Genomic DNA, 27,300 nt, shown 5'->3' on the forward strand with positions numbered 1-27,300 from the left:
ATTGTTTTACCAAACCTGTTTGTCTGCTGAGGCTGCAACTCCTTACTGTTGCTAAGATCCCTGTCTGCTGTGTTGTTTAATCCACTCGAGGTACTGTAAGGAGATCAGGTTTAGAAATACAATTGGACAGGTTGTTGGTGAGACTGAATCTTAATGGGTCATGATCCCCTGTGCAAGAAAGTGAACAGTACATTAATGTTGAATGTGGTCCAACAGAGTTTCATCCTTTACAAACAAAAAGAACTAAAACAATTAGCTCCATATTCTTTGCGTCATTTAGAAGAATGTTTGCCGATGTTACTGAGCCGTACAAAATCCCACTGGGATAGGAGTGTGAGTAGAAAGAGAGATTCAGGTGCACAAATAGACAACGTGGAAACACACCCCGTCCGGCTTGTGGCAGGTACTATCTATGGTCTTTAAGTTCATGTTCAGCTTCACTCTCTGTATACCCATGACTGTGTTGCCACCCACAGCTCCATTCTACTAATTAAATTTGATAATGACACTGCACTGATTGGCCTAATCTCAAATAATGACCAGACATCCTACACAGAAAATGTTATCACCCTGACACACTGCAGTCAAGAAAACAACCTCTCCCACAGTGTCTCAAAAACAAAGAAGCTTGTTGTGGACTACAGGAATAATGCAGATAGGCTATCCCATATTGTCATCAATGGATCGGAGTTGAGCGGGTGAACAGCTTCAAGGTCCTCAGTATAAACTTCAATGAGGATCTTACATGGTCTGTACATACCGACTATGTGGTTAAAAACGCACAAAAGCACCTCTTTCTCCTCAAACTGTTGAAGGATTTTGACATGACCACAAGTTCTAAAAACTTTCTACCGGGGCACAATTGAGAACATCCTGACTGGCTGCATCACTGCCTGGTATGGGAACTGTACTTCCCTCAACCGCAGGACTCTGCAGAGAGTGATGCGGACAGCCCAGCGCATCTGTAGATGTGAACTTCCCACTATTCAGGACATTTACAGCGACAGGTGCATAACAAAGGCCCGAAGGATCATTGGGGACTCGATTCACCCCAACCACAAACTGTTCCAGCTGCTGCCATCCAGGAAATGGTACCACAGCATAAAAGCCAGGACCAAAGGGTCCGGGACAGCTTCTTCCACTGGGCCATCAGACTGATTAACTCACGCTGAGACAATTGTATTTCTATGTTATCTTGACTGTTCGGTTGGACATAATTTTTTTTTATTATTACTATAAATTGCACTTTGCAGATTTGCCATAGACATAACATAAAGATTATTGCTCCTCATGTATGTGAAGGATGTAAGAAAAAAGTCAATTCATTCATTCAAGTGTAATTGTCATTCACCCGTACTCCTGTATATGAGAGGACACAGTAGCCTAGTGGTTTGCACAACACTTTACAGTACAGGGTTGCATATAGGATGCTGACTGTAACGAGTTCATATTTTTTTTCCCTCTGACTGCAGGGGTATCTTCCGGGTATTCCAGTTTCCACCCACAATCCAAAAATGTACTGGTTGGCAGAAGGGAGTTCCATGATATTCCTGAAGACACCTTCCAAACCTACAAACTCTGGGACATATGGCTTGGGCAGACAAGGAACTGGCGCTTTTATTTTGGTCTGTGGCTGGCTCGACAAGCAGGGGACCCAATCTCTAAGTTGGACATTCCCTTGACAGCCCCTGCTCTTGATGGGAGACCACAAGCCAGGAAACGTGTGTCATGTTTCATGTTTCAGAGTTCCCGTGCTTCATGATTAATTTCACCTTATCTATTCCCTGGGGTCCCTCTCATCTGAGGGTCTCCGTGGTTTCCACAGCATGTCCCTGTTATGGTTGAACTGGGCTGGGCTTGCAGCTGCCATCGGATCTGCCTCTCAGAAGCTTACGGATTTCCCCGGACTGTAATCCGTGTTTCCAAGTCTGCCTCTCACAATTCGAAGTCTTTGACCTATAATGATGTCAAGAACCTTTCCAGGAATATTACAACCGCTTTGAGGCTTTTGGAAAACAGACTGCAAATCACACGCTATGATTGTGCAAAAAAGTTATTCTAGGGATCTGTCTTTCCCTCTCAGCAGCTGAAATGCTGGTCAAGGACAGGTATATTCAAGAGGTTTTCGCTTCCTGGATATCAGATCCTGCTTTTCTCCTGCAGGATTGTTTTTTTTTGTAATCACAAAAGATGGGTGCCTGAGACCCTGTATAGATTATGGGTTCTTTAATAAAATAACAGTATGAATCACTAACAACAGGAATTCTGCAGATGCTGGAAATTCAAGCAACACACATAAAAGTTGCTGGTGAACGCAGCAGGCCAAGCAGCATCTGTAGGAAGAGGTCAGACCAAAAATGTCCAGTATCCCACTCCCAGATATAATGCGGAGAAGAGGGCATATCCTGACTGGTGGACATCCTTGGAGCTTGGAGCAAATTGAGGAATCAGATGTGCAAAGGGAGTTGGGAGTTGGGAGTTAAATGTCTGAAAGTCTAAAATTGCAAATGTCACCCTAGTCTTCAAGATGGGAAGGAGACTGTAGCTTGAGCACAGTGGTTGGAAGATGTTAGAGTCGATTAGTAAGGATGAGGTTTTGGTGTACTTGTAGGGACAAGTGAAAATAGGCCGAAGTCTGCATAGTTTTGTTAGGGGAAAATCTTGCCTGGCATATCTGTTGGAATTTGTTGAGGAAATAACGAGCAAGTTGTACAAAGTGGTATCGGTGGATGTTGTATACTTCGATTTTCATAAGGCTTTTGTGGTTATTAAACAGGATAAGGGTGCAGGATATGACAGGAAAAATACTAGCACAGATAAAGCATTGGCTGATTGGCAGCAGACTAAGAATGGGAATAGAGGGAACCTTTCCTGGTTTTCTGCCACAACAGTCTGTGCTGGGATCATTTATGTTCATGTTGTATGTCAATGATTTGAATGATGGACTTAATGCCTGATGGCCAAGTTTGCAGACAATACGAAGGTAGGTAGAGGGACAGATAAGGCTGAGGACACAGATTCACTGCAAAGGAATTAGATAGATCAGAAGAATGTGCAAAGCAGTGGAAGATGGAATACAGTGTTGGAAAACATATGTTCATGCATTTTGGTTGTAGGAATAATAGTGTGGACTATTTTCAAAAAGGTGAGAAAATTCAAAAATCCATGGTACAAAAGGACCTCAGTGTCCCTTGTGCAGGATTCCCTAAAGGTTAACTTGCAGGTTGAGACAGTGGTGATGAAGGCCAATACATTGTCAGCATTCATTTGAAGAGGAGTAGGATATAAAGGCGAATATGCACCATTAAAAGTTTACAAGGAGCTGGTGAGAGCACACTAGTGTTTCAAGTAGTTTTGGGCCCGTTATAGAGCAAAGTAAGCGCTGACATTGGGGAGTGTACAAAAGAAGTTCACAAAACTGACTTTGCAATGAAAGGCTTATATAAAGAGCATTTAAATGCACTGGACCTGTATTCACTAGAATTTAGAAAAATGCGGCGCGCTTATAGAAACCCCCGGAATGTTAAAAAGGTAAAACTGGATGCAGAAAGGGTGTTTGTAGTTTGGCAGCCAAAGACCAGAGTACACAGCCTCAGACAAGAGGAACATTAATTTTGAATGGAAATGAGGAAGATTTTTTTTTCACCAAGAGTGTGGTGAATCTATGAAATTCTTTCCCACAGATGGCTGTGGGGCTTTCATCAATGGGTGTATTTAAGGCAAAGGCTGATTATTTCTTCATTGCTCAATGTGTGAGAGATTGCAGGGACGAATAATTCAGCCATGATGATATGGCTGAGCAGAGGTGTTGGACCAAATGGACTAATTCTACCCCCATGTGACAAAGGGTCATAGATTTATGGTGCTTGGAAGTAGGTACAAGGGGGATTGTTGAGGTAAGATTTCTTTTCCACTGAGATTGTGGGTGCGTGGAATGCACTGCCAGTGTCGGTGGTAGGGGCGGATACAATAGGATCTTTTATGAGATTCTTAGATAGGTACATGGAGCTCAGAAAAATCGAAGGAATCCGGTAGGGAAATTCTAGAGAAGGTTACATGTTTGGCTCAACATTGTGGGCTGAAGGGCCTGTTATGTGTTGTAGATATCTTTGTTATATGTCTTATGGTCATGTGGTCTAATTGATTTTGGAAATCAATTGACTTAACAACTTCATTTGAGTACCACAACACAGAATAGGCCATTCAGTCCATGCAGACCTTGTCGGTCTATTCTTCTGCCTGGTCCCACCAACCTATACTGGACCATACACCTCCCACACATGCAGTCACCCAAAACTCTGATCAATGTTTAAATTGAACTTTTGCTGGGAGCTGATTCCACAAACACATCAACTCTCAGTGATGATGTTCCCTTCAATTCTTCACCTCTCACCATTTCGACAGGTAGTTTCACCCAATCTCAGTAGAAAATTTCAGTCACGCTATCTATACCCCTCACAACCTTTTCACAATTATAAAATCTCCACTTATTCTCAGACCTGAAATTAACTAATTCAAAGTTTCCCTGCAACCAAGGTCTTCAAGTATCATAACCGCTTTGTAAACATCGGGATTGAATTCTTTGAGGGTGTTACAAAGTGTGTTGATGAATTTCGAGCAGCGGATGTGGCTTATATGTATATTAGCAAGGCATTTGATAAGGTTCCTCATGGTAAGCTCATTCAGAGGGTCAGGAGGCATGGGATGCAGGGAGACAGGGCTGTGTGGATACAGGGTTGGATTGGCTTGTCCATAGAAGGCAAGAGGATGGTTGTAGAGAGAGGGTATTCTGCCTGGACGACACTGACCTGTGGTGCTCTGCAGGGATCTGTGCTGTATTGTTGCCTCTTGTGATTTTTATATCCATGTAATAAACACCAAAAGCTGGAGGAACTGAACAAATCAGGCACCCTCTATGGAGATGCATGATGAATCGGCGGTGCAGGTGGAGACTCTTTTGTGGACTGGACAGTTAGAGGAAATCAGGGAGAATAGGAATGGAAGGGAAGGAGTACAAGCTGAAATCTGAGTAGGTGGGGAAGGGACATGCCGTAAGATGCTGGGAGGTTATACAGAGAAGAGATAAATGGCTGAAGAAGGTATTTGATAGGAGAGATGTGTTGTCCATGGGAAAATGGCAAGGAAGAGGGGTACCTGATAAAGGCGATGGAGATTTGTGGAGGTGAGAGGGGAAACCGAATGGAGAATGGGAGAAGGGGATGGGGGTTGAAATTCACAAATTTGGGAAAAATCAAGGTTCATTCTGTAAGATTGGAAAATGAGCAGTGGAGTATGACGTTTTACTCCTCCAGCCGGGAGTGGTGTCATCGTGGCAGTAGCGGAGGCCATGGACAGGTATGTTGGAATGGGAAAGGGGATTGGAATTATAATGGGTAGAAACAGGAGATCCTGTACATAAGACCTCAAGACATAGGAGCAGAATGAGGCTATTCTGCCCATTGAGTCTGCTCTGCCAGTCCTTCATGTCTGACCCTAGATCCCACTTACCTTCTCCCCATATCCTTTGTCGTCCTGACAAATCAGGAAACAATCAATTTCCACTTTAAATCTATCCACGGACTTTGATTATGCCACACTCCACCGAGTATATCACAGATTCACTCGTCTCCGGCTAAAATGTTCCTCCTAACCTCTGTCCTAAATAGCCGCCCCTCAATTTTGAGGAAATGCCCTCCAGTTCTGGATATCCATACCATAGGAAACATTCTTTCCACATCCACCTTAACTCGGCCTTTAAACATTCGTTAGATTTCAATGAGGTCCCCTTACATTTCTCCAAATTCCAGTGAGTAGAAGCTCAAAGCTGTTAGACACTCCTGATACGTTAACCCCTTCATTCCCAGAATCATTCTCGTGAACCCTGCATCATCTGTCATAGTGGATAGAGTAAAAGCACTGGACAAAACAGTTCCCCAATCAGTGTCAAGTCTAGTCACTGCAGGGGAGACAGGAAACAGTCGGTGACACTGACACATTCACAGGCGAAGTGTCACTTCATCTGGGGGGCTGTTTGGGACCTTGAATATTAGTAAGTGAGGAGATGAATGGGCGGGAGTAACGCTTGTTGAGACCCAACATAGATTAGAAGTAGAGATTGGACAACGTTTTTTCTCTGGAGCTGCAGAGGTTGAAGGGAGATTTAACAAAAGTTCTAAGATTACAATGTCAGAGATGGAACAGACAATTGTTTCTTTTTGTCCCAGGATTGAAATATCATAGACGAGGTGACATGCACAGGAGGTGATCAAGTACAGTCGAGAATGCGCAGGGAATGACTAGTTGGGAAGATATACTTGCAGATGGCATTAGTTCTGTGGGACATTATATGACAAATGAATGACATGTTTCTGGACTGTATCATTCAGTGTTTGTTCATTGGAATATTGTTGCACTGTTGGACGGGATACAGAAAATCCCGCTGATTATATCAGTTCTCATGAAATTGTTATCACCATTCTCGCCCTGAGGCAAAAAATCAAACTTACAATCCTTTCTTGGCAGTTCCAGGTAAATGTATTGTCAAAACATGTCCACTGTACCACATCCTTCCCGGAGATTCAAATTCCTGTAACTATTGAGAAGAAAAAAAAACAGATCTTATTAAAAACTTTACAGGACGGGACAAGTTGGAGATACACCCAATGTGCAGGGAAAACAAACATAGAAAACTTTCAGCACAATGCAGGCCCTTTGGCCCACAGAGCTGTGCTTAATTACCTAGGCTAACCCATAGCCCTCTGTTTTTCTAAGCTCCATGTATCTATCTAGGAGTCTCTTAAAATACCCTCTCGTTTCTGCCTCCACTGTCGCTGCCGGCAGCCCATTGCACGCACTCTCCGCTCTCTGCGAAAAAACCTAACCCCTGTCATCCCCTCTGTACCTACTTCCGAGCACCTTAAAACTATGCCCTCATGTGCTAGCCATTTCAGCGCTGGGAAAAAGCCTCTGACTATCCACATGGTCAATGCCCTAACCATCTTATACACCTCTATCAGGTCACCTCTCATTCTCCGTTGCTGCAAGGAGAAAAGGCCGAGTTTACTCAACCTATTTTCAAAAGGCATGCTCCCCAAACCAGGGAACATCCTTTTAAATCTCCTCTGCACCCTTTCTATGGTTTTCACATCCTTCCTGTAGTTAGGCGACCAGAACTGAGGACAGTACTCCAAGTGGGGTCTGACCAGGGTCCTATATAGCTGCAACATTACCTCTCGGCTCTAACACTCAATACCATGATTGATAAGGGCCAATGCACTGTATGCCTTCTTAACCACAGAGTCAACCTGCATAGCAGCTTTGAGTTTCCTGTGGACTCGGATCCCAAGATCTTGCTGATCTTCCACACTGCCAAGAGTCTTACCATTAATACTATATTCTCCCATCTCACACTTTTCTGGGTTTAACTCCATCTGCCACTTCTGATCCCAGTTTTGCATCCTATATCAATGTCCTGCTGTAATTTCTGACAGCTCTCCACACTATACAAAAGAACCCCTGCTTTTGTGTCATCAGTAAACTTACTAACCCATCCCTCCACTTCCTCATCCAGGTCATTTATAAAAATTATGAATAGTAGGGGTCCAACAACAGAACCCTGAGGCACACTACTGGTCACGACCTCCATGCAGAATATGACCTGTCTACAACCACTCGTTGTCTTCTGTGGGCAAGCCAGTTCTATATCCACAAAGCAATGTCCCTTTGGAACTATCCCTCCTTACTTTCTCAATAAGCCTTGCATGGGGTACCTCGTCAATTGCCTTGTTGAAATCCATATGCACTACATCTGCTACTCGACCTTCATCAATGTGTTTAGTCACAGCCTCAAAAAATTCAATCAGGCTCGTAATGCACGATTTGCTTTTGTTAAAGCAATGCTGACTATTCCTAATCATATTTTGCCTCTCCAAAAGCTCGTAAATCCTACCTCTCAGGATCTTCTCCATTGACTTACCAACCACTGAAGTAAAACTCGCTGGTCTATTATTTCCTGGGCTACCTCTACTCCCTTTCCTAAATAAGGGAACAACATCCGCCACCCTCCAATCCTCCGGAACTTCTCCCGTCCTCATTTATGATGCAAAGATCATCGCCAGAGGCTCAGCAATCTCCTCTCTCGCTTCTCACAGTAGACTGTGGTACATCCCGTCCGGTCCTGGTGACTTCTCCAACCTCCTCCTTTCTTAAAGTGTGGAGTCACATTGGCAATTTCCAGTCATCTGGCACCATGCCACAGTCCGATGATTTTTGAAACATTATTTCTAATGTCATCACAATCTCCAAAGCTACCTCTTTCAGAACCCTAGGGTGCAGTCCCTCTGGTCAGGGTGACTTATGTACTTCTAGGTCTTTCAGGTTTTGAGTTCCTTCTCTCTCGTAACAGTAACTGCACCCACTTCTCTTCCTTCACACGTTGCAACAGCAGGCACACTGCTTGTGCCTTTCACAGTGAGGAGTGATGCAAAATACTCATTTACTTAATCAGCCATCTCCTTGTCCCCCGTTATTATTTCTCCGACCTCATTTCTAGAGATCCTATATCGACTCTCATATCTGTTTTATTTTTTACATGCTTGAGAGAGCTTTTACTATCCACTTTGATATTATTTGCTAGCTTGCTTTCAGATTTCATCTTTTCCCTTCTATTGATTCTTTTAGTTGCTCTCTGTAGGTTTTTAAAAACTTCTGAATTCTCTATTTCCCACTAAATTTTACTTTCTTGTAAGCCCTCTCTTTTGTTTTTTCATTAGCTTTGACTTCCCTTGTCAGCCGCAGTTATACTATGTAACCATTTGAGTATATCTTCACTTTTGGAATACACATGTCTTGCACCTTCTTCATTTTTTCCAGAAAGGAACATAAGGCGAACGTAGTCAATCTCACCTCATCAGAGAGTATGAGCTGACTGTATTCAATCTCCCCTCATCAGTGAGTATGAGGTGACCATATTTAATCTCCCTTCACGGTGAGTATGAGGTGATCTTATTCAATCTCCCCCCTTCTAACCAAGCATAAGAGAGAGCCTCTCAGAATTTACATCTGAGGTTTTGTCGGACAATTTGGAATAATTTCACAGAGAAATAATGTTGTATCAGGTTCAATAGTTTCACATGTTGTTCCACGGATTGTAGATGGCATGGACATTCTGGGCTGGATGATGAAAATTATCTGCTCATAGTCATTCATTTTCTCCAGTACTGCAGTATTCTGTTTAATTTTCCCAGTGCAGAAATGGCTAATACAAGGGGGCATGATTTTCCAATGATTTCATCGAAGTATTGAGGTGTGGAATGTCAGGAATATGTTCATTACACAGAGAGTTGTGGGTGACATTGGTGGTGATACAGGCTGATATTTTGAAACTCTTTGAGAGTCAATGCATGATAGACAACATAGAATGCGCTTTAGGAGATAGTTAGATTGTTGTTGAGTAGATTAAAACGTCTGCAGAACATAATGTGCAGAAGTACTTGTACTGTGCTGTTCTGTTTTCTGTTAAATGTCATCTTGTTTTCCCTTCCTCTCTTTTCTGAACACGACATTTTGAGGAATATTTAGTTCCCACACCCGCATATTTTAGCTTGGTCGCTGTTGTCTCAAACTTCAACATAATTTATGTGTTCCATACCTGCAGAGAAAATGTTTGTAAGAACTTTCCTGTCACCATGTTCAACTTCACCTGTTATGGCTGAAATATAGGTGTTAACCTTTTGAAAAATGATGTGTCTGCTTCAGAGGCTCATGTTTCAGTTCTATGAGCTGAGGTGGGACAGGAGGTGCCTCTCATTTTAAAAGGATGAAGGTTGAACTCATTGAAATACACAAATGAACAATGCATTTTTTCCTGAAATCAACTGGTGGTATTTTGCTCTTTTAAGTTTTCTCTTCATTGTTTTCTGTGCGTTTCTGAGGTTGGTCATTGTTGTGGTCAGTAATTTCATTTCCTTCATCACAGCCATAATGATCATCTTTGTTGTCATTAGGGGTGTATGGGATGTCAGGGAGGGGTAGCACCTCTGGTGGGGGAACATGTCGCGTCCTTTTCAGGGCAGTTAGTCCACCTTTGGTCCCCACCTGACACTCAGCTCTCACCTGTGGCTCCCCGCAGCTGTTTGCATGTGATAGCGGCCACACCCCGGGCAACGGCTTCGACAAGCCGGCTAAACCAGGTGAGAGTAGCCGATGGGTCTCAAACCCTCGGTGAGATAGGGAGTTGTCTATCCCAGCATGTGAAGACAGACGCCGGCGGACTGAGCGGACGAGACCAGTGGAAGGTCCAACGGTCAAGAAGGCGGTCTCTGCAAGCGTTGTGGAACGTGTAGAGCAGGACAAGACACAGAAGATGTCCTGGTCATCCACTGCGCCTAGTCCCATCTCCAGCCGTCTCAACTCTGTCTTGCCACTGGATGCAGATGGGAATTGGGAAGAGAGAGTGAGGCTGACGCTGCGCAACTCTCCCTCCCTTAAATCCAAATCACACGCTAGTCTCGACACCATCATAATGATGTCGAGGTCCTCATCGACGTCAATGATGGATGAACAACCATTAGGAATACAAAAGGTATTTGTGTCCAGTGCTGATTAGCTCCTTGTCCTTTTTTTAAATTACAGTATCACATTTATTGACCATCAGCCCATAATGTTGTGTCAATCTGTTTTCCCTTTTGCAGCTGAGAAGTATCGTGGAAAATATCGCGATATATCTTTCATCTTTCTGCTCAGTGCAAGCCTCCTCTGTGTACATGATTCAGATAAGTGACCTCAGAGCTGAGCGGTCTTGGTGCAGGCATCTGTCGCAACATATCCATGCTGACCCTCAGGAATTTCCCCACACTAACACTAAATACCAGACACTTGTGTGTACCTTTCTAGGCCTGGACTTTCAAACATCTATTAATAGTGTCCTGTTTCCTGGCTGTTTGTGAGTAGCTTGCTCAGCCTGGCATATTCACACTGATGCTATTTATAATGACTTGGATGTACCCACCCATGCCTGGCCTTTGAAACACATATTCACACTAATTAGAGAATATCTGCAAATGCTGGAAATCGAAGCATCCCACACAAAATGATGGAGGAACTCAGCAGGCCAGGCAGCATCTATGGAAAAGAATAAACAGTTGACCTTTTGCGCCAAGACCCCATGAGTCCTCCAGACTTACGCGTGTGTTCACCTATTCATACCAATCCTTTATTCCAGCACTTGTGTTTATGCATCAAGACCTGGTTGTTTAAACACCTATTTGCTGAGTTCTGTTCATTTGGATGATATAAGTATTTAGTATGGATGTGCACTCACCCTGCTATGCATGTGCACGTGGGAGGTGGAAGGAGGGATTATGGGATGTAAAGGTGGTGGCCCTCAGGTATTGAATGGAGACATTAAAAGAAAAGTTGTTGAAACAAAAGAAAAATATGTCGTTGTTTGGACGTTAACAGTGATAGCAGAGGATGGTTTCCAATTATAGGATCCCACCGGCATTTGATGGGAGCAAGCCTTCTGAATGCTGGAGAAATGAAAGTGGAATATGGACTTGTATTATGGAACTGCAGAGGAAGAAGTAAGCCTTGGCTATTGCTTTCAGGAAGAGAATTTCATTAGAAGACTTGAATCAAGATGACATGAATGCAATAACAAATACACTTGACTGTTTTTATCTTAAAGGAAGAAAATGATCGGTTGTATGAAGCATATGACAAGATTTACAGTGACAATTCTAAAAATATGACTATTATTGATTTTGAACAAAAGTACAGTCACGTGTGTAAGTACAAAATGGAACTTCCTTACCCTGTATTTGCTTTTAAATTGTCCTGTCCAAGACCGAAAGAAGCTGCAGACGATCGTGAACACGGCGCAGCACATCACACAAACCAATACCCGTCCGTGGACTCACTTTACACCGCACGCTGTCAAAGCAGTGATGCCAGGATAATCAAGGACACAACCCACCCAGCCAACACACTTTTCGTCTCTCTTCCCTCTGGGAGAAGGCTCAGGAGCTGAAGACTCGTACGACCAGAATTGGGAACAGCTTCTTTCCAACTGTGATAAGACTGCTGAACGGATCCTGACCCGGATCTGGGCCGTACCCTCCAAATATCCGGAACTGCCTCTCGGTTTTTTTGCACTACCTTACTTTCCATTTTTCTATTTTCTATTTATGATTTTTAATTTAAATTTATAATATTTACTAATTTTACTGTTTCTAATATTTTTAATATTTAATATTTGTAATCCAGGGAGCGGCGAAGCGCAGAATCAAATATCGCTGTGATGATTGTACGTTCTATTATCAATTGTTTGGCGACAATAAAGTATAAAGTATAAAGTAAATTGCTGGATACTGTGTGTCTGGACATAAAGGACAGACGGCTAGGCTATTTCCATGCACAGAAGTTACATTTGCATCTAGGAAATCAGCAATGAAGAGGATTTTTGGAGAAAAGCCCACTACGATAACAGTCAGAATTAGTTTGGGTCAGAAAATGGCATACTTCACTGAGCAGAAACAAAAGTATAGCAAGTGTAGATCCCAGAGTGACCAGACAAGGTTCACATTACCTGACACAAATCCTATAAACAAATATGGTAGGAGATCGAAATGTGCAGTTTGTCAAAATACTTACCACTGGGCAAGAAACTATTAGCACAGAGCAGTACAAGTTAGGCTAACTGATCAAAATAAGAAATCTGAAGATGTAGAAGAGTGCATACCACATTGTTTATGAAGGCATCATTACTAATGCAGAGATATCCGAGGCAAAGATTTTGATGATAGAATCTCTAGCATCTGCTGTTATTGATGCAGAATGCACACGCACATTGTGTGGAGAGAAAAATGGTTTCAATGCTATGTAAGTGAACTAAAACAGAATGAAGTACAGAAACTGGTGAACACAAATATACCTAGTTACAAGGGATTCAAATCTGGAGATGGAAAGGTTTACATTCCACTAAAACAGTGAAAATTCCACAAAACTAAGGCAGACAAAATGTAGCATTTTCTAACATTCCACTACTCTTGAATAAATCTTCCGTAAAGAAAGCAGGAGCAGTACTGGATATGAAGAATGACCAAGCAATGATGTTTCAACAGCCAGTGTTTCTTGAGCTCACTAGTTCTGGACATTACTAGGTGAACTATCTAGATAAAGACATTACTAAGAACCAATGCGAGAATGAAGTACTAACTGTCCTACAGGCTCAGTTGACAGAATCAAAGAAGTGCCAAGATGATAACATTGTATCTCCGGAATGTGCGGAGGAGGCTAAGAAGAAGAATTAGAAAGACATGGAGCTCTTAATTCAGGACTTTGAAGAGAAAGCATCAACTTATGATTATTGGAAAAGATCAAGAACCATCTGTAGCAGAAGTTGGATGATGTATTTGTGGGCCTGGACCACCAATAGCAGATTGTTTCCAATTTTGAAAAGAAACAGAAGAAATTTGATCAGTTGCTGTCTGAGGAAAAGAGCATTTCCTTAAAGAACGCAGAGGAGCGGGATCACGCACAGGCAGAAACATGCAAGAAGAAGACTAAGACCCTGTCAATAACCAGTGCCCTAGAGGTAGCAATGGAGCATAATGAGGAGATGGATAAAATGAATAAGCTGCTGCGTGCAGAGATGGAAGATCTTGTCAGCTCCAAGGATAATGTAGCAAAGTGTGTACATGATATGGAAAAGTCAAAGTGTGCTCTGGAGCAACAGATGGAAGAGATGAAGACTCAGTTGGAATAGCTGGGGGGTAAGCTCCAGTCCACTGAGGATGCTAAGCCAGGTCTGGAAGTAAATTTGCAAACTATGAAAGCTCAGTTTGATAAGAACTGAAAAAGCGTGTGCGGGCAAGGAGGCCTACAAAATCTGACTCAGTTACATCAGTTCTGTCTGGAGGAATGGAACAAAATTCCAGCAACTTACTGTGAGAGGCTTGTGCAAGGCGACCCAAAACGTTTGACCCAAGTTAAACAACTTAAAGGCAACGCTACCAAATACTAACAAACTGTATGTAAACTTCTGACCCACTGTGAAAGTGATGAAATAAATCATTCTCCCTACTATTATTCTAACATTTCACATTCTTAACATAAAGCAGTGATCCTAACTGACCTAAAGACAGTGAATATATATATCTAAGGTCCTTGCAGGAGTGTTTTAAACTGGAGTAGGGCAAATTACGAGGACATTAGGCAAGACCCAATAAAAGTTCAAAATTCAAACAGGTTCAAGGTGGAAAGTGTGCTTACTGGCTGCATTATGACCTGGTTTGGAAGCACCAAGGCCTCTGAGTGTAAAATATTACAAAAGGTAGTGGATTTAGCGCAGTACGTCTCGGGTGAAACCCTCCCAACCATTGACCACATCCGCATGAAATGGTGCTATAGGAAGCAGCATTCATCTTCAGAGATGCTCACGACCCAGGCCATGCTCATTTCTTGCTGCTGCAGGTAGAAGGTACAGGTGCCTCAGGACTTGTCCCAGCAGGTGCAAGAACAGTAACTACCCCTCAAACATCAGACTCCTAAAGAAAAAGAGATAATTGCACTCATTTAAGGACTCTGTCATATTGCTATTTCCTGCTCTTTATTTATTGCTATTTATTTATATCTGCATTTGCAGAATTTGTATACAATTAACAGTTCTTGATGTGTACAGATTACAAACACTGTTCTATAGATTTGCTATCCCCTTAGAAGAAGAACCTCAGGGTTGTATGTGGTGGCATGTATGCACTGAATTAATAGAGTTTACTTTGATAAATTTAGTCCAGAAGAAAAAAGAAAAGTGTGTAAAGCTTCAGTAAGCCTCCAGCATGGGAAACATCCATTTCACATCTATCTGTCCAGGCCTTTCAACATTTGAAAGATGAATCCCAAGGCATTCTACTCATACATCAAGAGCAAGAGGATAATCAGGAAGATTGTGGGACTACTCAAGGAAAATGGGGGGAACATTTGCTTGGATGCAGAGAATGTAGGTGAGGTACTTATTGCGTACCACGCTTCAGTATTTACCAAGGAAAAGGATATGGAGACCAGGAGATCAGTATTTGGCCTCATAATGAATATCAAAGTGGATAAGTCCCCAGGACCTAATGGGATTTACCCCAGGTTATTGAAAGGGGCAAGAGACGAAATTGCTGGGCCCTTGAGCAGAATCTTCATGTCCTCTCTAGTAACAGGTGAGGTCCCGGAGGAGTGGCAAGTGGCCAATGCTGTAGCTCTAATTAATAAGGGAACCAGAGGAAATCCTAGGAACTATAGACCAGGGAATCTCATGCTGTTTGTATGGAAATTGCTGGAGAAAATTATTTGGGAGAGGGTATATGAGCATTGGGAAACCCATGGTCTAATTAGGGAGAGCCAACATGATTTGTGCATGGCAGGTCATGTCTTACCAACGATCGAGAATTTGATAAGTTGACGAAAGAGACGGGATGCGGTTATGGAGCACTTGATGATACAGGGCAAGCTAGGACAATGGCAGCATGGTTTCCTGAAGTGAAAATCTTGCCTGATGAACTTGTTAGAATTCATTGAGGAGATTACAAATTGGGTTGAAAAAGGTGATGGAGTGGGTGTTGTATATTTCGACTTACATAAAACCTTTGGTAAAGTATCACTCGTGAAGCTGCTTACTAAGTTAAGTGCCATGGTACTACATGAAAGTCAGTAACATGGTTAGAGCATTGGCTGATTGGTAGCAGGCAGCGACTAGGAATAAAAGGACCCTTTTCTGGTTGGCTGCCGGTGATTCGTGTTTTTCCACAGGGGCCAGTGTTGGGATCGCTTCTTTTTATACTGTATATAAATGATTTAGATAACGGAATAGAAAGCTTTGTTGCCAAGTTTGCAGATGATATGAAGACTGGTGGAGGGGCAGGTAGTGTTGAGGAAACAGGCAGGCTGCAGAAGGACATAACAGATTAGAAGAATGGGTATGAAAGTAGCACGTGAAATATAGTTTTAGAAGTAGCATGATTATGCACTTTGGTAGGAGAAATAAATGAGCAGACAATTTTCAATTTTCAAAATTCAAAAAATCTGAGCTGTAAAGGAACTTGTGAATCTGTAAGGGTTAGCTTGCAGATTGAGTCGGTGATGAGGAAGGATTATTATTAGTTTCAAGAGGTCTAGAATACAAGAGCAGGGATGTTCTGCTGAGGCTTTATAAGGCACTGGTGAGGCTCACCTTGAGTATTGCGAACAGTTTGCGGTCCTTATCTGAGAAATGACGTGCTGGCATTGGAGAGGGTTCCGAGGAGGTTCACAAAGATGATTCCGGGAATGAAAGGGTTATCCATAAGAGTAACGTTTGATGGCTCCCGGTCTGTACTCGCCGAAAGTTAGAAAGATGTGGGTGGGACGGAGTGGGTGTTCTCATTGGAACCTTTCAAATGTTGAAAGGCTTTGCCAGAATAGATGTGAAATGAATGTTTCCCGTGCTCGGGGCATCTAGGACGAGGGGGGACAGTCTCAGGAGAGACGAGCATCCATTTAAATCAGTGATGCGTAGAAATAACTTTAGCCAGAGGGTGGTGCATTTGTGGAATTTTTTTTTTTACCAAAGGCAGCTGTGGAGGCCAGATCCTTGGGTGCATTTAACGTAGTGCTTGTTAGGTTCACGATTGGATCGGAATCAAAGGTTATGGGGAGAAAGCGCGGGACTGGGGTTGAGGAGGGGAGGAAAGGATCGAGGGAGTAGCAGAGACTTGAGAGGAGATATGAAGGTGGTTTACAAGATTGTGAGAGGCATAGAATAAACAGGGAGTATCGTTCCCCAGGGTACAAGTGTCTAATACCAGAGGGCGTCGGTTCAAAGGAGATATGAGGAGTAATGGTGGATGTCTGTAATGTGCTGCCCGATATGGTGGTAGAGGCAAATATATCAGCTGCATTTAAGAGACGTTTAGGTAGGCACATGGATATAAGGAAGATGGAGTGCTGTAGTTAGGAGGGATCAGAGTTTGAGTGTTTTTGATTTGCTTTTAGCTTGATGAGCACAACTGTGCTGCAGTGTTCCATGTTCTATTTTAGGTGATATTGGGGAAAAAAAGTTATTCCACACCGGCCGTGGTGGGTGTCAATGCGATAAAAAATAATGACGTTAGCCATTCTGGGTGACCTTTGTGTATAACGTGACTCCTCACCGGCCCCAGCGGGTGTCGTGGCTTAACGATGAGCCCGCACCAGCACTGCTGGGTGAACAAGGGGTGAAAAGAGACTGCACTCCGGCCCTGGTGGGTGACCTTGGGGGAAATAGTGACTCCACAGGATTCATGGTAGTTGACCATGGATATAAAAGTGACACCACACTGGCCATGTCCTGTGATTCTGGGGTAAAACATGACTCCACGGCGGCCCTGCTAGGAGAAATTCAGGTAAAACTGACATCACTGGTGTGCGAGCCTAAGGTATGAACTGATTCCACACAAAACGTGCTGCGCAGGCTTGTGGCAAAAACTGTCCATCACCGGCAATGGGGATTGACCTTGGGGCAAAAAGTGATTCCACGCCGAAAATGTTTGTTGGCTTTGGGGTAAGAAAAATAATTCGACACCTGACCTTGTGGGTGGCTATAGGGGCAAAGAATACTGCACACCGGCCATTGAGGGGGACATTGGTATAACTGTGATTCCACACTGTCCGTTGTGTGTGAAATTGGGGGCAAATGTGACTCTACTCTGTCATGATGGGTAACATTGGGGTTAAAATGTACTCTACACAGGCTGAGCTAGGTGACCTTCTGTTAAAAATTAACTCCATTGCAAATCGGCTGGGGGAGGTTAGGACAAAACGTGAAGTCACACTACGCATTTTGGATGAACTTGGAGAAAACATTGATTCCACACCGGCCATTCTGGGTGACCCTGGACTAAAGAGTGACTCCACATGAGGTACAATGGAAACATCTAATCCACACCGCCGAGGTGGATATTCTTCTGTTAAAAAGTAACACCACTCTGGTCATCTTAGGTGAAGATGGACTAATAGGTGACACCACACCGGCCGTGGTGTGTGACTTTGGTGTAAAATGTCACTCCGCTCCTTCCACTCTCCCTCTCACACATATTTTCCCTTCTGTTTTCCCATCTTTCTCACACCCACTCTCCATTCCATCTCCCCACTCTAGTTCTCTCAGCTCCTCTCTATTCCATTTCCCCCACTCCCTTTCACACCCATTTTCCATTTTCAGTCCTCCACTCTCCCTTTCACACCTACTGTCCATCCCGATTCCTCCCAACTCTTCCCCTCACCCTCACCTCAGTTCCATCTACCCACACGCCCTCTGAATCCCGCCGTCCAATCCCTCCCTCCCACCCTCTCGTGATAGTGGGGAACGGGAGAGGTAGAAGAAAGATTGGCGAAGGCGAGAAATAGAAGAGAGAGTGACGAGTGGAAAAGGGAGAGGGAAGAATTAGGAATAGGGGAGAGAAAGACAATTGTGAGAACGGAAGAGAGAAAAGGAAGCGTACTGAGACGGTGGGAGAGAAGGGAGAGTTGTGAGTTTGAGAGCGAGGACGAAGAGTGGGGAGTGGGAGAGCGAGTAAGGAGAGTGGGGAATGGGAGAAAGGGAAGTGAGTCTGGAGAACAGGACAGCGAGAAAAGAGATGGGGGAACGGGTGAGAATTCAATGTGGAGAGTGGAGGAAGGAGAAGGAAAATGTGGCGGGGGGGTGGTGGGAGGCAAAAGACGAGAGTGGTGAACAGAAGAGGAAGAAGGAAGAGTGCAGACTGGGGAGAAAGGGGAGGGGGCAGTGGGAGGGACCAGGGACGGTATGGAACAGGAGACGGAAAAAAAGAGAGCGGGGAGTAGGACACTGAGAAGGGAGAGTAGGGAAGGAGAGAGCAAGGCATTTTGTGTCGAACGGGAAAGAGTGGGGAGAATGGGGAACGGGAGAGGCATAAGGGAAAATGGGTTGTGGGAGAGAGAAAAGGGAAAGTGAGTAGAAGAGGGAAACGGGAAAGTGGGCAGTAGGGAATAGAAAGCAAAGATCGGAATTTGGGAGAGTAAACGGGAGAATTGAGAGGGGAGTGGAAGAGCGAGAATGGAAAATGAAGTGAGAGTGGGTGCGTAGGGAGGGTGAAGGGAGAGTGGGGAGTGGGAGACGGATATGGGAGAGTGAGAAACAGGAGAATGGAGATTGTGAAACGGGAGAGGAGAAGGAAGTGTGAAGAACGGGAGGTTGAGAATGGAGTGTGGACAGCGGAGAGCGAGAAGTGAGAGTGGGGAAGATGAGTGGGAGAAGGGAGACCGGCGAGTACGACATAGAGAAGAGAGATTGGGGAGAGGGAAAGGGGAAAAGTAGAGTGAGAAGGGGGAAGGGACAGTGCTGAATGGGAGAGGGAGAATGGAATGGGGGAGTTGGAGAAGGAAAGTGAGGAAAGGGAAAGAGAAATGAAGAGTGAGAAATGGGAAGGAGAAAAGTGAGAGTGGGGAACGGGAGAGGGAGAAGGGAGAGTGGGGATTATTGAAATGGAATGGAGAGTGTGGAACGAATGAGGGAAAAGCTAAACTAGTAATTGGGTGAGGAGAAACGGAGAGTGGGAGTGGGTGAGGAAGAAGGAAGAGAGGGGAGTGCATGGGGGAAAAAGAGAGAATGGAGAACCTGGAGAGAAGGGACAATGGAGAGTGCGGGAGAGTACAGAATCTGAGGAGGAGAAGACAGAGTGTGGAACGGGAATGGGGAAAGGCAGTAGCGAATGTTAGAAGGAGAAGGCCGTGTGGGTAGTGGGAGAGAAAGGGAGAGTGGGAATGGAAGCGGGAGATAGGAGAGTAGGGCGTATAAGAAAGAGAAGGGAGAGATAGGAATGGGAGAGAGAAGAGGGAATGGTCAACGGGAAGGGGAGAAGGGAGAATGGGGAAACCGAGAAAGAGAAGGGAGAGTGTTCAACAGGACAGGTAGAAGGGGGAGTGGAGAGTAGGAGAGGAGAATGGAGACAAGGTGAAAGCAGAGAGACGAGAAAGAAGCGCGAGGGGGAATGGAAGAGAGGGTAGGGTAGTGCGGAATGGGAGAGAGAGATTAGGGAGTAGGGAGTGGCAATGACAGGCAGAAGTGAGAGTGGGGAACAGGCGAGCGAGCAGCGACATTGGGGAACGGGAGAGTGAGAGTGCGGAATGGGAGAGGAAGAAGGGTGCGAGGGTTATGTGTGAGAAAGAAGGGAAACTGGGGAGTCGGGAGAGAGAATGGGGATCGGGCCTGGTAAAGAGAGAAAGGAGAGTGGAGTGTGGGAGATTGAGAAGAGAAAGGGGGCAGCGGGAGAGAGAACATTGAGAGTGGGGAGAGGGAGAGATTAAAGGAATTGTGGAAATTGGGGAAGGGAGAATGGGGAGTGGCAGAAGAGGAATGCGAGTGGATATTGGAGGAGTGAAAAGAGAGATTGGAGAGCGTGAGAGAGGAGGGAGAGTGGGATTGGGGGAGACAGCAGAGAGAGTGGGAACACAAAATAAACTGCAGATGCTGGGGTCAAAGCAACACTCACGACACGCTGGAGGAACTTAGCAGGTCGGGCAGCATCCGTGGAAAAGATTGGTCGACGTTTCGGCCGGAAACCTTCGTCCGGCCCGAAACGTCGACCGATCTTTTCCACGGATGCTGCCCCACCTGCTGAGTTCCTCCAGCGTGTTGTAAGGGAGAGTGGGAATTGGGAGAGAGAGTTGGAGTGAGCGTCGGATAATGTAATTGGGAGAGGGAGAAGGGAGCGTCGGGAAAGGGAGATGGAGTAGGGTGAATAGGTTATGAGAGAGAAAGAAGAGAGAATGAGTAACGGGAGTGAGAAAAGGGGGAGTGGGGAGTGAGAGAGTGAGAAGGGAGAGTTGGGATGCGGAGAAAGAGAAGAGAAAGCGATGAGTTCGAAGGGAGAAGGGACAGTGGGGAAGCGAGAGAGAGGAGTGGTGAGCGGGAGGTTGAGTCTTGAGAACACACACAGACTGCTCATTTGCTCCGGGGGTAGAAGGAGGAGCGTGGATTACGTAGCGGCTGTCTATAAAGGTACGGGCAGAAGAAAGGCAAAGGATAGACGGTGCGGTAGAGATCGGAGAGACGCGGCATGGAAGGACAGACAGGCACTGAGCAGATTGTGGGGGGGCTGAGTTCACCGAAGAAGGCCAACGGCGATATACAAGCAATCGTTGAACTGGTCAGTTTCACTCAAACTCCTCTCTTCCTCCCTTTCCGTCTGCCTTCACTCCATCCGTCTTTCCTCTCCCTCGGTGCTCACTGCTTCACCTCCGTCCTTGCCGCACACACGTTCTTGTTCCGGTTTTCCTTCTTCCTCCAACCATCTCCCTCGTCCAAGGCGCTACCCCTACCCATGGCGCTATTTCCTCCTCTCCCCCTCCAGCTACGATATGTCTCCTTTTCCTCACTCCTTTTGCCCTTCCTGATTTCTCTGTCCCACTCTTGCCTTTAGTGCTCCCTCCTTCAACGCCTTCCCCGGTCTATCTCCCCGCCTTCCTTCCCACTCCCCCCTCCTCGACTGTGACTCCCTCCGCTCCCATCTCACCGTCTTCCGATGTGTTCCTTCCCTCCACTCGTCAACACTCAAGAAGAGGGTAGAGTGACGTGGGACGCGGGAATAGAGGAGGAGGGAGTGGGAAGATGGGTGTCTGGGAGGTGGGAATTCTGAGGGGCGGAGGGAGCGTACAGGGGGAAGGGGGCTAGACAGCGAAGAGGGGTGAGGGGCGGAGAAGAGACAAAGGGGTTTTAAGGTGAGGGAGAGGGTTACAGGTGAGACACGGAGGCCAGGAAGATGGGGCAGGGCAGGAGATTGGGGAAAATAGTGGCAGGATAGGGGCGGATAGACGGGGAGAAAAGAAGAAAGAGGGAGAAAGAAACGAATATAGGGGTGGGGAGGCAGCGGGAGAGTAAGAGTGTGGAGTAATAGGCAGAGAGTGGGGTGGAGACAGCGGTATGAGCGCTGAGATTGGAAGAGCCAGGCTGAAGCCAGGAGACAGGGGAAGAAGAGAATGAAAGAGAGAGAGAGAGAGGGAGAGAGAGAGAGAGAGAGAGAGAGAGAGAGAGAGTGTGGAGATATGAGGGACACAGATCGTGCCAGTAACAGGCGGAGAGAGAGAGGAACAGTTCGAAGAGGGGAAGAGGAGATATGAGGCGCTACTTGGAGAGGCTGTGAAAATAGAGCAGAGAAATAAGTGAAGATAAAGGGAAGCTCAGGGGATGATGGGGGAAACGAGGAGAGAGAAGAGAGAGAGAGAGGGTCCCAGATTGAGAGAGAAAAAAAGTAAGGTGGGGTTGGAGAGAGCGCGGTTCAGAATGGAGGCATAGAGGAGACGAGAGAGAAGTGGAAAGAAGGAGGAGAAAGTGGGGCGGATAGAGAGCGGAGTGTGAGTGTTTGCGGCAAGAGGGGGATAGGTGGAGAGAGATTGGAACGGGGGTGGTGAAGAGAGCGGAAACGAGTAGAAAGTGAAGGGAAGAGAGAGAGAAGATAGAGAATTCAATTGAATTGAAATGACATTATTTATTAATTTTTTTACATGCAAGATGAGTTCGGCGTGCTCGGTGAGCGCTGATGCATTTTTGCTGGTGGGGGAGGGGCTCGTTGCCTTGCTGCTGCTTGTGCGTGGCAGCGGGGGTGGGGGTTGTGAGCTGGGGTGGGAGGCTTTGGAGTTCTAACACTTAACTGTCATTCATTCTTCGGGGCCCTCCTCTGTTTTCCTGTATGTTTGCGAAGAAAAAAATCTGGATATATACTGAATACATTTCTCTGACTTTAAATGTACCTATGGAAACTAAAAAATCTTTGTGTTACTTCTCAGTCTGAATGTGCAATGTGCAGGTTATAGTAATTTGTAATAAATAGTATGTGCAACAGATAGTCAATTTAACAATATAACGATTGTATCAGCGTGAATTAATCAGTCTGATGGTCAGCTGGAAGAAACTGTCCTGGAGCCTGTTAGCCCTGGCATTTATGCTGTGGTACAGTCTCCCAGATGGTAGAAACTGGAAGAGTTTGTGGTTGGGTGACTCGGGTCCTCAGTGATCCGCTGGGCTGTCCGCACCACTCTCTGCAGAGTCCTGCGATTGAGGGAAGTATAGTTCCCATACCAGGCAGTGATACAGCCAGTCAGGATGTTCTCAGTTGTTAGAAAGTTCTTAGGATTTGGGGAGTCATACCAAACTTCTTCAACAGCCTGAGGTAAAACAGGCGTTGTTGTGCTTTTGTTTTAACCACACGGCCGGTGTGTACAGCACACGTGAGGTCGAGGGTGATACTTATGCCGAGGATCTGAAAGCTGTTCACCCTCTCTACCCCAGATCCATTGATGTCAATAGGGGTTAGCCTGTCTCCATTCCTACTGTCGTCCACAATCAGCTCCTTTGTTTTTGCGATATTGTGGGTGAGGTTGTTTTCTTGACACCATTGTGTCAGGGAGAGAGTGGGGGGACAGAGGTGGAGTTCATGGAAGGAGAGTGTAGGAGATGGTCAGATAACAAGAGAGAGAGGCGAGAAGGGGGTGGGAAGAGAGGAAGAGTGCTTCATTTTATGCAGCGCTCTCTCTCCCTCCTTACTCTCTCTTTCCCAGGCATCTCTCTGAGACGTGTGTGACAGAACTTGTCCTCTCTCCAGGTAAAGCCAGCTGTGGAGAAAGATATGGACATGAAGCTAAAGGAGTACGACGCGAAGTTGTACTGTACGCAGGTGGTTGCCGGGACAATGTATTACATCAAGGTAACGGCAGCTGTAAACTCCTTACAACATAGCACGGTGGAAGGGTGGGGGGGGGTGGTGCTGGTGACGGAGATGACGAGGGGGCGAAATGGATGAAGCAGATCACGGAGGCGTGGACTTAACGTATGGAATCAGAGAAACAAGAATGGGCTGAAATGGAGGAAGGGGGTCATGAAAACATGAAGAGGGCTGGGGAGGGAGGGGATAGAGACGATGATGGGGCAAATTGGAAGGAAGAGGTCATGGAGAGGTGGTAGGTGCGAAATATAGGAAGGCATCATGGAATCGTAGAAGGAGCGAAATGGAGGGAACCACGAAAACATGGAATGGACATGGGAGAGGGGGGGTTCATTATGATTTGGAGGGGACATAGGGGAGGGAGGAGCTGACCGAGACCATAAGGGGTGTCAGAGACAGAGGGATGACAGAGACTGGGACGGTTGTAGGGAGGGCGGGGGTGACGGAAACGAGGACTGGCGCAGATAAGAAGGCGATCCCGAAGACGTGGCATGGCATAGGAGAGAAGAAGTATCACGGAGACAGAAAATTATATGTGTTGGAGAGCATCCGCGAATAAATCCACTCTCCCTATTTTCCTCCTTTCGCAGATTCATATTGGACCCGGAGATGAATGCATCCATGTCAAGATCTTTATCCCACTCCCAAATCTCGGACAAGATACCTGCTTTGGAGGCACGCAGAAACACAAGAAACTCTCAGACCCGATCATCGGCTTCTAGAGCAGGAGGGTTAGTGTGTGTGCGTGCGTGCGCGTTCGTGTGTGGGAGGGAGGAGGTGAGAGTGGAATGAGGTGGGGATGACAGAAGAAATCCTTCTGCTCCACTCACCCTCCTGCAACGTTGCTGTTACGAACACACACAAAATGCAGGAGGAACTCAGCAGTCCAGATAGCATCTTTGGAGAAGAGTACACAGTCGACATTTCGGGCCTTCATCAGATATTCGATACTTCCGTGCTGCGGAGCAAAGTATATTGTCTCTGTACTCTATCTACGCCTCTCGGAGATTTATAAACCTCTCTTAGGTCATTCCCTCTGTCTCCAGCGCACCAGGTAAAACAACTAAATTCTTCTGAACTCTGAAGGTACAGTGGATCCAGAGTGAGTTGGTCATTTGGAATATGATTCGGTTTTCCCATGCCAGACAACGGGTAGACGTAGAAAGGTCTTATTCCGCCTACTGTGCTTGGTATCTGTGAACTTTGCTGCGATTTCCCCGCTAGTATGATGAACTGAATTCCGAAGCTTCAGGCCTACTCCGGTCTGCTTTGGGGATTTGGATCCGAGGACTCAATTTGGTTCAGAATGCTGTTGTTGCTTCCTTCCATTGTCTGCCTGTTCGTGTGTGTCTGTGTTTTTTTCTCATTCTCTGTGGTCATTGAGTGTTGGTCTTCATTTTTTTTTCTTTTATTGGATACTTTCGGGTTTCTTGCTTTGCGGCTACCCGTGAGCAAACAAATCTTAAGGTTGTATAACGTACACAGTCTTTGATGATAAATGTACTTTGAATCTTTCGGTTGGAGGTCCGTAATTAGTGGAGTTACTTAGTTTGTGATGAATATCAAAATCACCTGGATGATATTCTCGATGGATGGGTTAGTAAAACTGTAGACGACACAATAATTGGTGGCGTTCTGGACAGTGTAGAAGGTTGCCAAATTATCCAGCGGGATATATGTCAGTTCCAGATCAGGGCGGAGTAATGGCTGTTGGAGTTTCATCCGGACAAATTGAGGTGTTGCCCTTTGATGTACGGAAAGATCCTGGGGTCCGAGGCCACTACTCACTGAATTTGACGACACACCTCCTTTGCTCTTTTTCCCTCTCGCCTAACATGCACGCCCTCTAGTGTCGGAGATTTCCACCTCGGGGAACAAAAGATACCGACTGTTTACTCTGTCTGTGTTTCTCACAATCTTATAAACCTCCCTCAGGTCTCCGCCTCTCCAGAGAAATCAGTTTAAGTTTTGCCAATCTCGCTTTGCCCTCTAATCGCGGCAGCATTCCAGTGAAACCTTCTGCACACTCTCCAAAGCCCACACATCCGTACTGTATCGGGGCGAACAGAACTGTACGCAATATTCCAAGAACAGCCCGACTTGACTTGTATACAACTGCAACGTGGCTTCATTCACCCCACTATATGCTGCTCCGTTTCCCCTCACCTCTCCGGCTATTCAACCGCAGACGCTAAATCCAAATAAATCCACCTTCCATTGATCGATGGAGTGGGGTAAAGCTCAGAAGGAATGATGGTGCCTCCTTTGCTTGCATCTTCGGAAACAGCTCCATTTCTACCTTAATATCTTTTTTTTTTTTTTTCCTTTCAGGGTTCTTTTGAAGACGCTGACCTGGAGTTACACGCAAGCTTCGGTTCTTTGAGGGAATGGCATCCACTCTCAGGGTTTCACGACTGGCCACTATTCGACATGCCAAACGTTTGGCCTGAGAGTCTCGATCGTGTTCAGAAGCCTAAGATCTTGGGGCTCTGGAGACGGTCAGATCGAGTGTCAGTGTCACTCGTATGTCGTCGGGGAGGCCGGAAAATCTTTTGCTGTATGCCCGAAGACCCGAGCTCTTTGCGATCTTCGGGCACAGACCAAACGGACTTTTAAGATCGTAAACCAGCGAGTTGTTGTTATGTCTCCTGCCCGCTGTGAAAATGGGGGACGCCTCCCTCTCCCTTGCAGGGAGAGAGAGAACCAGTGTGTTGTCGAATTCCGATGAAATGCGAAACTTCCGGAGTAACTGCAAGATCGGTGCCCTTGCTATGGCTTAGCACACGCTTGGACTCGGTGATTGTATCGATGTGCGTTAAATTTTGCGGGTGGGAGAAGGGGATCGCTGTCGCTGACGGTTACCCGCGTCAGGGGATGGCTGCCGGGACTTTGGGGTTCTCATTTTAACTATCGTTCATTCTTTGGGGCACTTCTCTGTTTTCGTGGATCCTTTGCGAAGAAAAACAACATTTCAGGATGTATATTGTATACATTTCTCTGACATTAAACTTGTCCTTTGAAACTTTGAAAGTCGGAGAATTTCATTCCCTCGATTGATCGGTCGTTCCATCCGCGGATGGTTATCCAACTGCGTCTCTCAAACTCCCAGGAAAAACGATAACTTGATGCTGTTTCTGAGCGGGAGGGGGGAAAGATCTGACAGAGCTGCTGAGAATGCAGGCCAGCAAGACACAAGATTGGTGAAAGTGCTGGGCACGGGAATCGATGGGTGAAAGAGGACGATGCATCTGATAGATCACCGGTATTAAAAAGTGCAGGAATCTATCTAAAACATTACTAAAAATACATTTTCTGGGTTAATTGTGTTCAATTGTCGCCACAAAGAGTGAAGGGACGAGCGGTGACGGGGTGAATTCGGGGAATGAGCCGGGGTGGTGGAATGCAAAATCGATTAGGTCGGAGTGCAAAATCGCTGTAGATGCAGGGAACCATTCGGAGAGGAGAAGTCAGGGCAGGAGGAATTCCAATGGCCGTACAACTAGCCGGGAGAGATGTTGGAACGCGTTGGGTGCCGAGCTGAGTTGAACAGCTTGAGAGCAGTTTT

The 27,300-nt window shown here is 45.6% G+C and overlaps 1 protein-coding gene across 2 annotated transcripts; it reads left to right on the forward strand.

The window, feature by feature from the left end:
* Positions 1-21,007: 21,007 nt before the first annotated feature.
* On the forward strand, positions 21,008-26,765 carry LOC134342044 (cystatin-B-like). Of its 2 annotated transcripts, XM_063039982.1 has the most exons (5): positions 21,030-21,164; positions 22,526-22,543; positions 23,616-23,717; positions 24,326-24,466; positions 26,067-26,765. In XM_063039982.1, exons 1-4 carry the CDS (start codon positions 21,075-21,077, stop codon positions 24,455-24,457), a joined length of 342 nt encoding a protein of 113 aa, XP_062896052.1. In that variant the 5' UTR covers positions 21,030-21,074; the 3' UTR covers positions 24,458-24,466; positions 26,067-26,765. The 2 variants fall into 2 exon arrangements, with proteins under 2 accessions (XP_062896053.1, XP_062896052.1); XM_063039983.1 differs by lacking the exon at positions 22,526-22,543 and having other exon boundaries at positions 21,008-21,164.
* The last annotated feature ends 535 nt before the right edge of the window (positions 26,766-27,300 follow it).

Source organism: Mobula hypostoma, unplaced genomic scaffold (genome assembly GCF_963921235.1).
Source record: "Mobula hypostoma unplaced genomic scaffold, sMobHyp1.1 scaffold_105, whole genome shotgun sequence".
Classification (NCBI taxonomy): Eukaryota; Metazoa; Chordata; class Chondrichthyes; order Myliobatiformes; family Myliobatidae; genus Mobula; species Mobula hypostoma.

Excerpts from the sequence above, each read along its gene's own strand:
- LOC134342044 (XM_063039982.1), top strand. The coding sequence starts at position 21,075 with ATGGAAGGACAGACAGGCACTGAGCAGATTGTGGGGGGGCTGAGTTCA. Across the intron at positions 23,718-24,325 it reads GGACAATGTATTACATCAAG|ATTCATATTGGACCCGGAGA; the intron begins GTAACGGCAGCT and ends CTCCTTTCGCAG.